At 32.3% G+C, this 13,167-nt stretch overlaps 1 protein-coding gene across 12 annotated transcripts in view; it reads left to right on the plus strand.

Annotated features, from left to right (window-relative positions):
• Nucleotides 1–823: 823 nt before the first annotated feature.
• Nucleotides 824–13,167, plus strand: part of LOC130904180 (collagen alpha chain CG42342) — a 434,425-nt gene continuing 422,081 nt past the window's right edge. For all 12 annotated transcript variants that reach the window (XM_057816791.1, XM_057816788.1, XM_057816792.1 and 9 more), the window contains exon 1: nt 824–1,428. In XM_057816791.1, coding sequence (XP_057672774.1) covers nt 1,077–1,428 — 352 coding nt within the window. In that variant the 5' untranslated portion in view covers nt 824–1,076. The remainder of the gene's footprint in view (nt 1,429–13,167) is intronic.

The following is a 13,167-nucleotide window of genomic DNA, read 5'->3' on the forward strand; positions in this document are numbered from 1 at the left end:
GTTCACCGGTTTGGTTAACAGATAAATTCTATTCCAATCGAAAGTATGCAACTCATAGTGTAGGTAAATGTTAGGTTGCCCATTTTTTTCCTGTCACAACTCCTGGGTTGTCAGGTATGAACAGGTAAATCGATACTAGTAATTTGTACCGGTCTGGTTAATGAATGAAACTTAGATACAAATAAAGTTTATTTTATTACGAACTCGGTGATATAGGGTTGCCTGCGAAAAATCAGACTTGAATACCTGTTGCCAAATTTTAAAAGGTTAAATTTTGCTACGAGTTCCTCCAACCAACCATCTCATGCAATAGAAGAGGACATAACATAACAGCTGTTTGTACATGCTGAGCATCATTTTGTAGTAGATAGTTGCTGTAGTTTCAATTAAAAAAAGTACTGTTGTTTATTATTGAAGAAAATGGCCGAAAAGTGTTTTTTGAGTGATAGATTTTAATGATGAAACTTTTAAAAACTGTTCATTAAAGTTAGTTATGTAGTTGTCTACGTTTTTGTGTATTCGTTATTTCTGAAGCTTCTGTATATTATGGTGTTGAAATTTGAGTTTCAATTCTTCTAACTCTTTATATTTTTTTTTACAAAACTCTTGTTTTGTGAGAAAATAAGTTTATATTATCTGTAACTTAGTAATTATAAAAGAAACAGTTAACATTATAATATTTGTACGAATAAATAATTCGATAATTCATTACTTGGATTAAAAAAAAATATAATCTGTTAACCCCCACCCTCGAAAATGAGAACTGCTTCATCCCCATCCGGAAAGTTGTTTGATGTTCATTCTAAGTTACGAATGTATGGAGCTTTCAGCAGTCGAACCGCGGCTATCGAAGAGGTTGCATAGATAATACGCAAACTCGTTTTTCCGATCGGTAAACACGCTGCAGAGGAACGCGGCCTTTAAATCATATGATAAATCCCCTAACCGACTAGTTTAATTCATACAACTGCGAGTTTTAATACATAACTACTTTAGTCGCTAAAGGATGATTGTTGTTAACGTTTTTAAATAGACACCGAATTTAGATGATTATTTAGTATAAAAAAAATACGAACATGGATAAGGATTCGTTAGGCGCTACCTCTAGGGGAGCGCAACAAAAAAAGACGCAAAAACCTTTAAAACCTACTTGCAACTTCGGCATAAACTTGGTGATGTGTGTTTTGTGTCTTGTGAGTGTGTCATCATCAGTGTGGCGGGAATTTGACATGAAGAGTAGGTTGTCTGTTCTTGAAGATAGGGTAGCTTACTTAGAACTAAGGTCGGATTCTCCGGAAAAAGGAATGGAAGGATTGTTCGAACGATATCGACGGGAAGCTGTATATCATTTGAAGAGGCGAGTTCTGAGGGATGTTCCTCATGATGGTAGAAGAATGAGAGATATTCCCGAATGTGTTTGTCCAGCAGGTATGTTATATTGAATAAATATATTTTTCATGCTCTAAATTTGACAAACATAATTATTGATTACTACCTACTTTCTTTATTAATATTTATTATTGTTATTATCACTCCAATTCTTTAAACATCGAGTTCATAATTTTGTTTAAATTTTTAATATGCGTTGGTTGTTTTGATGACTTTTATTATGGAATCCTCAAAATCATGATAATCACTGCTTAAGATATATGGAGAATTAAAGTTTATTAAAAGCTTTTAGAACTTATCAGATAAAATAATAACCACTATTTTGAGCTATCTTTCTGGTTAGAATTATTTGGGTGGAAGAAAAAAATTAAGATGATATTCTCTATTTTATTTAAGGTTTTACTCATTAAACAGCTTATAAATAATGTATAACTATGCTTTACTCCGCTTTTGGTATCATAATAACAGCTCGAACGGTTTGATTCTCATGAGCTTTTTGTTAAATTGGTGTTGTCAAGTAGTTGGATTGGTTTTACATTAACTTGACTACTCCTTACTCGTGATTTATGAGAAATATATGCAATCTATGCTTATTTCACAGTTCTGGTAAATACCACATATACAAAAGTATAAATCAATGTGCAAAGATGATTTTTATCACATTTTATTCGGTGTGATTGACATATCGCATTTTTTTCAAGGATTTAAAGCTGGCTTATATAAGAACATATTTTTCACTCCTTTTTGAGGTCGACTTTCTAGTCTTATATTTATTTAAGAGACAAATAACTTTTATTTCTGTTGGTTCGATTAACTAAAGAAACAAGCGACAATAACAATGATAGAAGTAAATAGATCTTACTGGAGAAAAGTTAGATCGATTAAATCAAATTGTGAAAAAACTTTTTCATGTAAAAATGTTTTAAATACCTAAGTACTCCGGAAATATATAATATTATAGTTCACCCATTTAAAATTTCATAAAAACTTACTCTGCTATCCATAGTTTAAATCCAAAATAACATAATGAAACTATATTCGAATGTATACATGTATACATTCAAAGTTAGCAAGTAAGTACATGTAAACTTGATTGACGCAATTCAAAACGTAAAATATTTAGGGTTTAATAAATTGAAACGGCAAAGTTAAACGCACTGTAAAGTAGAAATAAAGGCGGTGTTCCATCACGTAACTCAATCTACGATTTATCAAATACACATTACCTACATACATACTATCTTCTATCAATAGAAATCAAACATAGCAACTTAAGATCGATTCACAAGACCAACTACAAGGTATACGTGATAGTTTCTTAGAATAGATTTACTTCTCAAGATCTGAACTATTAAAAATTACTAAGATGAACCGAAAAGAAAATATATATGTCATTGATGAACTTTCCGAAATCATGGTAATGAATTCTTAAGGCAACCACCCTACCATAGCGTATTTAATACGATTGAACTTATTTAGGCTCAATGCAAGACTTACAAGACCCGTGGGAAGTTATCCACGGATTTCTGCTACGACTATTTCTTTACAACATAAACTGAACTTTGGCGAAAGAATGTTAATAGAGGAGATATGTTATGACTATATAATTTCATAAGAAAAAATTATATTGCAAATTTCAATCATGTAAAAAACAACTGACCAATAATTATGATGTGAGTATTTTCTATAACTCAAAAAAAAAATCATACACTCAACGTTTGAGCGTTGTCAATTTACATTGTACAGCCAAATTCTGGTTAATTGTAAATTAGAGCAAATTTATATTTAGATTCTGTCTTCCGCACTTCTTGAGAAGAAAATACGGAGAATCTACGTAGATTTGTCATACGAAAATGTCTTGCTTCGTTCTTGGCGTATTTTTTAAAATATGTGGTATCTCTCCAGATTTCCAAGAATTTCTGTAGAACATTACGTATACCATTGGTTAAAGAGTTTTATCCGATATTCAAGTGTCTTTTTCAATAATTAATAAAAAATTGACAAAATTAGTGGGCTTCGATTTCAAAACGAACGATGCTCGTCAGCACTCAAACTATATGAATTTTTTGGCGTTATAAAAAATACCCACATCACAATTTTTATTAATAGATTACTTATTGAGTGTCCTTTGCAATGGTTAACGAAAATTTGAAAAAAAATTGGGGCTTCGATTCCAAACTGGACGATGTGTTTCACCACTCGAACGTAAACTTTATGATTATCACTTACATCACACTTTTTGGTTTTTTGTTTTATAATTAGGTGTAATAGTTGCATAATTTTTTTTTATTTTTGTGACTTCGTCAAATATGTACAAAAACTCGTGTTCAAAAAAGTTTCATCAACTTTTAAATTAATATCGGAAACGGCTTGTGCGATTTTTATAAATTTTTGTTCGCAAGGGTCTTGTGATAAGCCCGTTATCATGGTGGTATTTACATTGTTGTCAGATCTTTCCTTATCCCGGAAAAATAATGAACTTTGTTATTTCAAATGGATTACACTATTTATTTTGTGTTTTTAGAAATCCCTAAGAAATACTGATTATTTTTCATTTAGTATTCTCTACATCTAAGTTCCATAATAGTATCTCCACCAAAGTCACAATAATTATTGTACATTTAAGGTAGTCACGCACTTGTCGACATCGGACGGAGCACACGCACGCATCGGACGGATCGGATTTTCCGAATATGCTTAAAAACATTGATTCAAATGGAGATCGGCAATGCTGTCGAGAATCCGAGAAGGGGCATTCATTCCGAATCATCCGTACAGTGTCAACAGTATCAGGAATTCCTGGAATATACGCGCCCCCTTCTTTCTCTCCGTACGGAGCCGATTGTAGTTAGAATATTTAGTCCGACGTTTAGCACATGTTGGATCTGGAGTCATCATCAATCAGATCAGGGCAATAATGTGGTATGATATTCTTCATACTCCTGTCTTTTATGATTGATTTGATGAACCTAAATTGAGGGCATTCTGGCCATCTTATACTCTTCTCTTCTTCTTCAGCCAGCAAGCAAGAAACTATTATAATTTCTCCATTATCCATACTGTACATATGACAAAAATTAAAATTTTTATAATAAACGAAGTTAAAAACAAAACGCACGAGACTTCCACAGCGACAGAATGCCACTCAAATTAACGACTGGCGAGAGACTTCGGAATCGGTAACTTGTGGAGCTTACGTACCTGTGTGCGCAGCCGTCGAAATTAATCCGATCCGTCCGTTGTGAACGCTCCGTCCGTCATCGGACGATGACGACAAGTGCGTGACTACCTTTAGATGGCTACTATTGAATAAACTCTTTAAATTTGAATATTCTTTATTACTTTATGTTCTAATACAAATCTTGTAACAAGGCCTGTGTCAGTAATTTAATGAAAAGTTTAACGAAACTGGTGCAGATGCTCAAAATGTCCATTTATTTCCATAAAACAAGCTATGCGATTTTTAAAACTTGGCAATTCCTTGTATATTTGTCTTAGTGTGGATCGTCATCTAACAGGACACAAATATCTAAATATTTGTTTTCAGTTGATGCAGTTTTTTTGATTTGGATAAATCTTTCACCGAATCAGTTTTGTTAAACTTTTTTACTAATTTACCGACAGTAGAACTTGTTATGGGATTTCGGTTAGAATATAAATTATTAAAAATATTATACGTTTCTTGTTAACTTCTACGCCTATCACCATATACTAATATCATTAAAATATCAATTCGTTCTTTCCCACATCCATTGTGATTTTCAATAAACATCAACAATAATAATTTATTGAAAAGTCAAATATAGTACTTTAACTTCGGCGAAGATAACGCAAATGTAGTTATAACTCAATTCAACGAGTAATAATAACCATAAAAATATAATACGAATAATTGAAAAAGTTATTTCTCCTAAGTTGCCAGAAATTTTGATGTGACTCATATTAATTATGTTACTATTAGTCACGTGATGGAAGACCTCCTCCATTCTACTGTATTTGCGTTTTGTACGTGGGGAATAATGTTTTTTTCGTTGAATGCCACCAGTTCCACAGACAGTGGCGAGTGTTACGTAGCGTCTGTCTGTCGAATGGACTTATTTATACTATAAGCGATGTAAGTAACATTCAGTAGTTGAGATTTTGTGCCTGAGCTATAGCGCGAAGACTGACAATAATGAAATTATGCCTTGTATTGTCTTTATAGGCATTGTTATTTAATTCACAACATCAAACTAACAGTTCATTATCAGATTATTGACAGAAATTATAATTAATGATTTGTATAACAGCCAAATGGATTTGGAAGAACCAGCAAATATTGTTTGTCTCTCAATGTACCAGTACTTAAAAAAATCTCAAACTATTGCCAATTGAAAAAAATATCCAAATTTTGTAAATAATTTGCATAATTAATCTTTATGTCATCTCTCATTACTCCATTTTTATGAATCATTGTTTGAAGTTGATGATAACATACAAAATTAACGGTATATTTATGTTGTTGAAGTATAAGGAATAAAGATTGTTTCTGTAAATATATGTTTTATTTGACATAATTTATCACTACTCAAGGCTGGTAAGTTGACTTACAACCCGTTATCAAAAGCAATCGATAATTTTGTGGTAATTTTACTACTCACGTCCTTCTAAACGGTGTCAAAATGCATTGTTTAAAATATATTATGGAGAAAAATTAAGTTACGTTGAGTTCTGTTATTCATAAATAATATTTTTTTTCCGCTAAAGAAAAACGAATTTGCTCCGAGTAATTATGAAATTGCACAGACACGTGAGAGTATTATCTTATATGAATCTAACAAGGTACTACAAAGGCGCAAAGACATATTCAAACCTCCAAAGCATATTTCGTATATCATATTAATTAAAAAATGAATCATAGTAAGAGCTGCCGAGTTAACAAGAATGAAATTGTGGATTATAATAACATAGGAAATATTAAACAAATTGATACTAACGTAGAACTATTTATAATTTATATATGGAATCAGGGCTGCAACTTTGGGAGTTTTTCAAATAAATAGTTAATTCGTAGATTATAAAGATCACACTTATGATTAAAAAATCATCAAGGAGAGTGAACTATTATGAACTAGTATTATTTTGGCAAGACAAAAAATTCGAGGTAATTCAAGAAACATTATTTTTCTTGACGAAACATGGTTCAAAAGACATGGTATAGTACATTACAGTTGGATAAATAGTTATTATTAATGTAGGATCCACTGTTTGATATATAGCACGAGTTTTGATCTTAAGCATCAGTCCCCGTCTTCTTACACCTTCAACGTGTTTACCAGATTTTTCCAATAGCCATTGGTTTCCAGTTTCTAGCCCCAATTCTTTCCATATCCATCTCAACCTCATCTAAATATTTTAATCTTCGACTCCCTTTCTCATCTTGCATTTACTCTACCCCACTTTTGCTTTTTTATTATCTTTACGATTGCAGCATAAGGTCATGATAGGCCTTATTAATGTTTCATACAGGGTGTTCCGAGACTTGATGAAAAAAATTCGTGAGTGAGTAGATGACGTGAAAATAATGCTGTGATATAAACAAATCTCATATGAGAATTATTATTTATTGAATATACTTACAAGAGATATTAAAACACAATCAAACATGTCTTACTGAACTGCATACTCTCGAACATAGTGTTACATACATAAGGAAAAAATTGAAATGTAGAAAAATTCAGTTCGTTTGCCTACAACTTATTGAATAAAAACAAAAACTATAGGTAATACATGTTCGTAATGGGCACCTTGCACTTCTACACATTTCGCAATTTTACAGGTCTATAACTCAGAAACGAGGAGATGTGTATCAAAGTATTGTTGTGCAGTGAGTCCCGAAACACCCTGTATATGTTAAGTATTGCTTTCATTTCGATTTCTTCGCTTTTCAAAATTTTTATTAGTACCGGGTGCTCTGTTCGCTGGTACCAAGGTACTTCACCACTTTAAACTCACATCTTTCAATGTTTAATAACAATTACATACTTCATGGGTTATGACATAGTTTTTCAGTTAATTAAAATATCTAAATATTTAGATATAATTAATAATTTTCACACATACTGCTCAATCGATGCCGCTTTCAAACTTCTGCAGTTGTAAATGGTAGAACTCGGTAAGTTTGCATCAACATTTGTTAAATTTTTTTCTGTAGATTGATTATAACGTAAGTATACTTTGGAACCATTGACGTTATAGCAGGAATGCTTATCTAAATTATAATTCGTAATAGCCCAAATTCTTACGTGGGAGCTTTCCTTAAATTAAATGATTAAATTGAAAATATATCTTAAACCAATAAATTTACGTTTCATAGTACACTTATCACAGTACCTGTAATCTTTAGATAAGCCATAAAAATTGAAGTCATAAAACTATTTTAGTGACTTGTAAGTTGTTGGCAGATGAATGAATATATTGACATATAAAAAGTATTTATGGTATTTTACACAGAGATGGGCTGAAGAGTTTTTTTAGTTGGTCTACTGAAGTATTGGACTTACATGTAAAATACGAGAATATACTGAAAAATTTTTAGTATACTATAGAACCAAACAAAATTTCAATGTCAAAATATTTTATTACTCAACATATTCTCCTCTTAATTGGATACATTTATTAAAGCGAATCTGCAACGTCTCTAGACCTTTCAAAAAAATGTTTCTTCTTGATCTGCAAACCAGACTTCCACTGCTTTAATTACCTCCTCGTTGGAAGAAAATTTAGGACCTTTAAAACTTTTTTTCAGTGGAGGAAAGTGACGATAGTCGAACGGAGATAAATCTGGTGAATAAGGAGGGTGTTCTAGTAATTCAAACTCTAAATCACGAATTTTTTTAATTGGCAACGTGAGATTTGTGTACAGGGGCGTTGTCCTGCAAAAAACACGTTTGGATAACTGTCCGCGTCTTTTCTCTTTAATTTTTTCACGTAGAGTGGTCAGTAATGTCGAATAGGAATCTTCAGTTATTGTTCTACCTTTATCCAAAAAATCAATAATGATTATTCCATGGAAATCCCAAAAAACTGAACTGAGAACTTTTCCAGCAGATTTTTGGACACGAAACTTCTTAGGTTTTGGAGAACCAGAATGTCTCCATTCCATCGATTGTTGCTTTGCTTCTGGATCGTAGAAATGTACCCAAGTCTCATCCATAGTAATAATTCGGTTTAAGAAGTATACATAGCTTTCAAATCGAGCAAAGATCTAACGCGATGCTTCTACTCTTGCACGCTTTTGGTCAAGAATCAAACATTTGGGGATCCATTTTGCAGCAATTTCCACATTGACGTGAACTATATGATGAACGCGTTCGTATGAAATCTTCAGTGCTTCAGATATCCGTTTTAGTCCAATTCAACGGTCTGATAAAATCATGTCATGAACTGCATTGATATTATCGGGGACTGACACAGAAACTGGCCTTCCCTGTTCGGTCATCATCTTCAATGAAAAATTTACCTCTTTTGAAGCTTGCAGTCCAATTTTTCACGGTCGAATACGAAGGACATTTATCACCAAGGTTATTAAGCATATCTTCATAAATCTGCTTACCTCTTAACCCTTTTAAATACAGGTACTTGATGATGGCTCGATACTCAAATTTTTCGATTTTCACAATTTCGGTGGACATCTTTTTTCTTTTAATTTATTGCGTAACTCTGGTTTACTTTTTTTTTCACACTGACACTTCTAATAAGTTATTGTTCGTTGCTATGGTAACACAATATTTTGTTTATGCATGGAACTGGTCTAGGCTAACTAGATATCAATACATCATCGTAATACTGGTATATTTATTTAATAATTTTCTTGAAATTCGAAACTTTATATTTAAAAATCTCAATTTATTTTTATTTTCTTTGCTATTTGTTGATACTTGATATTCAATTATATTTTATTGATGCTTATCATCTTATCAAATTCCTTATGATATTACTAAGGTAAGGTGTGTTTTAATGTTAATTTTCTCCTTTCAGATATATCTTTTCATTATTTTCTTTTACGGAGTGTTCAAATCAAATATAGAAAGATGTTACGGAAAAGAACAAGTCGGTGGGATAAGAATGTTAGAATACGAAATGATAAAATTTAAATTCTCTTTCACAAAAAAGAGAAAGGTCGCTTTACCGACAAGCTGTTAAGTAATATTTCTCTGTATTAATGAGGAATTGGGTTTACTGTCTTTGTATCAATTGTATAAAAGGAGTTATTTAGAAAATTTCTCAGTGTTTCAATTATTTTTTGTTTTCGAAATTTTTTCCCGTAACAAACGTCTTTCTTACATAGTTTAAGAGAATGAAGAAATTGATTTGCCAGCAAGAATGACCTCATAATTTTTCAAAATTATTCATTTGCTTTGAGTATATGAACTATAAAAGGATTAATTTGTGTTTTTATGTCTTTCTCTTATAATTATATTATTAGAACTATATTATATAATCAACTCAACACAACTCAACAGCAAAAAAACACTTCATATTTTTCGTAATAAAAGCTACGAGTAATTGTCACTGATGTCTCTATTTTTGTGAGTATACTGGTTATTACAGAGAATATAGGGTCTAAGTCCATTGAACTAATGCCTTCAGGATTAGTGGACCATTGGATAAAACTCTTGTCTTATAGTTGATTTACCTATCGAAACTTTACTTGATTAACAAAGCCGTTTATTGTTATTAATAGTCGTGTTTTATTTTGGTCCAGAATAATGGTTTTTATTCGAATGTAGACATAGCCGAACTGATACCTTAGTAAGAGAAGGCCGTAGCGTACGATACATCGCAAAAACAGTAGGGGTGGCGAATATTACCATTCACAATGTACTCCGGCATATCCGGGAGATTAGTAGCTACGATCCGAGGGTTGGCATTAGACGACCAAGGGCAACAACAGACATTTAACAGCTCCTAAGTTTTGGTACAGACTTAAAATGACGAAAAATACGTGTAAGCTCGAACACGACGGGTACTGAGGTAGTATGGAATTGTATCAAGGCGACCCGTGACAGGGCTTCAACTCCTGGAAATATAATACAAAGAGTAAATATTATTTTCCGATCTGTATTCTCATTGGACTGTAGAGCCTCCTTATGAAAGGAGATGAGTTATGGATTGGGGCGGAAATAATTTCCACGTAAAGACATAACTGATTTTCATTAATAATAGGGCTCTGACTGCTCGGTACATCGAGGTACATCGAGAAAGTGCTCCTAGAGGCTGTGATTCCATTTATTGGTGACATATTTAACTTCGATGTAGGATGATGCTTGTCCACATACCACCAGAATTTTTATCGAATACAGTTCTGGACTGGCTTGCGCAATCTTCCGATTTGAATCCCATAGAGTATTTGTGAAATCCTTTAGGGAAACTTGATTTAAATCAGCTCCAAATTGCCCTTCGTGAAGAATGGGATGATATGCCAGTGGAGCACATAATTTGAAATATCACTATCACAAAGATCACGGAAGTTAAGCAAATTCTCACGCACGTAGCGGTAATCGTCACTCACAAAGATAGAAAAGATAGAAGGATGCACTCTTTGTCTAAAGTGTCGATCGACATAGAGGATGGAGCGACATATTAGTTGGTTGTTATCATTTAATTCCGAACATTTTCATATTTATTCACCTTTTAAACTTTCTCTGGACTTCCACAAATAGGAACAAAATTAGCCAGTTCTCTGGTACTTGAGAAAAAAATGGAAACGCTATTGAAGACATCGTGACATTGAAAAAAATTTTAACCGTGACGTATTTGTAGCATTTGAGAAATTATCTCAAGATGATAGATATTTTCACTGTATGAACAAAATGTTATTTCAATATTTCCGACTCTAGAGACATTATTTCATACAAAAAATGTTAAATATTTTGCAGCTACAAACTCGAATGATGCAGAGCGTTGGCTGATCTTGCATACCGTGAGCAATTCGTATCGAAAACGAATCCTACCGACCAATCCAAATGTCTTTATTTCATAACGTTCGTTGATAGCGCCAGTATTCATGCGGTACAGACTGACAATTCGCTACAGAAACTGTACTTGCTAATGAGGGAGCGCCTTTATGTCCAAATTTCCAGTTAATATGCAATGTACCGCACTTTTTGGAATGTCTACTATGTGTGTAGTTTCACTTAATTTGGTCAACCACTGTGATGCTTGTTTTGGCTGCTCGTACCGTCTAAACTTTGCTACTCAATATTTTACTGCTGTAAACAAAGAAGCAGACTCATAGAGAAGAATACCGTTTAGTTTTATAACGGTTTTACTCATAATACTCATAATAAAACCGAAGACTGAAAACGTTTACCATTGATGATTATTATATTCATGATTAAATGACAAACAAGTGGAGTTTTCAAACTTAAAATATGTACACTTCTGTTGACTGAAAACGCAGACACTTAACATATTGCCTGCGGAGATCCTACCTAATGGCTCTGTCATTGTCAATGACAGATAATTCAATAATTTGAGTTCAGTTGTTCAGTAAAGTGTATTTTATGCTTCCTCAGTCCTCCGAAATTCAAAAAGCTGCCATTATTGCCAAATTGGATGAGCTTTTATGAGTCCAATGAAGTTTAGAAATTCAGATGTAATTTTCGACCTACGAATATTTATATAAATTTTCCTAATTTATTCGAAGCAACAGCTATCAGGGATATGGTCATCGTGATTTGTATTAATAATATTCACTAACACTATTGTAATGTTACGAACAAGCTCGCGAAATGAATAATTAGTCCGGCCCTGTCCAGCTACAATGGAATAAAATTCGGCCAATTCGCGTGGTGCCTTTAATCTGTTTCTTATTATTGGCAGACTTTTTATTATAGGTTTATGACAGTATTTCTTTTATATAATTTCTAAGAAAGTCTGTTTATTTGTTTCTTGTGCTTCTTTTTGTTCTAGAACTCTGTAGAATATATATATATATATATATATATATATATATATATATATATATATATATATATATGTGGTTTATGGTTTTAAATAAATAATCGTAGTGGAAAGAATGAAGTAAAACTAATCGCAGAAATCGTTTAAGTGATATTCATAAGTAAATTATTATAAGTTACGTGTATTCTATAGTGGGTAAATAAATTAAGAACGTGAGAGATAGTGTTTATTAATTCACCCCACGAATAGAAAAAGTGTAAATAAATACGAAAAACGGTACAGTAATGTTTAAGAAAAATGATAAATTGATCAATAATATTCAATTCCGCAATTTTTATAATTGATTATCTATATCAACAAGCTCTTATGAAATAAACTTCACTAATAAAATGTTTTCGAACCATTTAAGTCCGATCCCGAAAAGTGTTGATAGTCAATGAATCACAGTAGACTCATATATTATGATTTAATATAAAGGAACATTATGACAGGTGAGAAATAGTCTAGTAAACTGTACATTCATTTCTTAAAATTATAAAGTGGGTGTGCATGCGGAACAAATTTGAATAGCTATCAAATTGGTGTAAATTATGTAGTAATCCAAAAGTATGGGTACCAAAGTTAGATTTAGAATTCCATTCAGAAAATTATTCGTTCGTATTTGTGAGTGTGAGTCAAAGAAGTAACGATATTTCACTTAATATAATCAAGGTTCTTGATATGGCTGTAGGAGGGCGTTAACGTGAAAGAGAAAAGATAGATTAAATCAAGTTTAGAATAAGCTGACAATGAAAATCGTACATCCAGGTTACGATTGTGAGGGCATAGTTT

This window comes from Diorhabda carinulata, chromosome 2 (assembly GCF_026250575.1).
Source record: "Diorhabda carinulata isolate Delta chromosome 2, icDioCari1.1, whole genome shotgun sequence".
Taxonomy (NCBI): Eukaryota; Metazoa; Arthropoda; class Insecta; order Coleoptera; family Chrysomelidae; genus Diorhabda; species Diorhabda carinulata.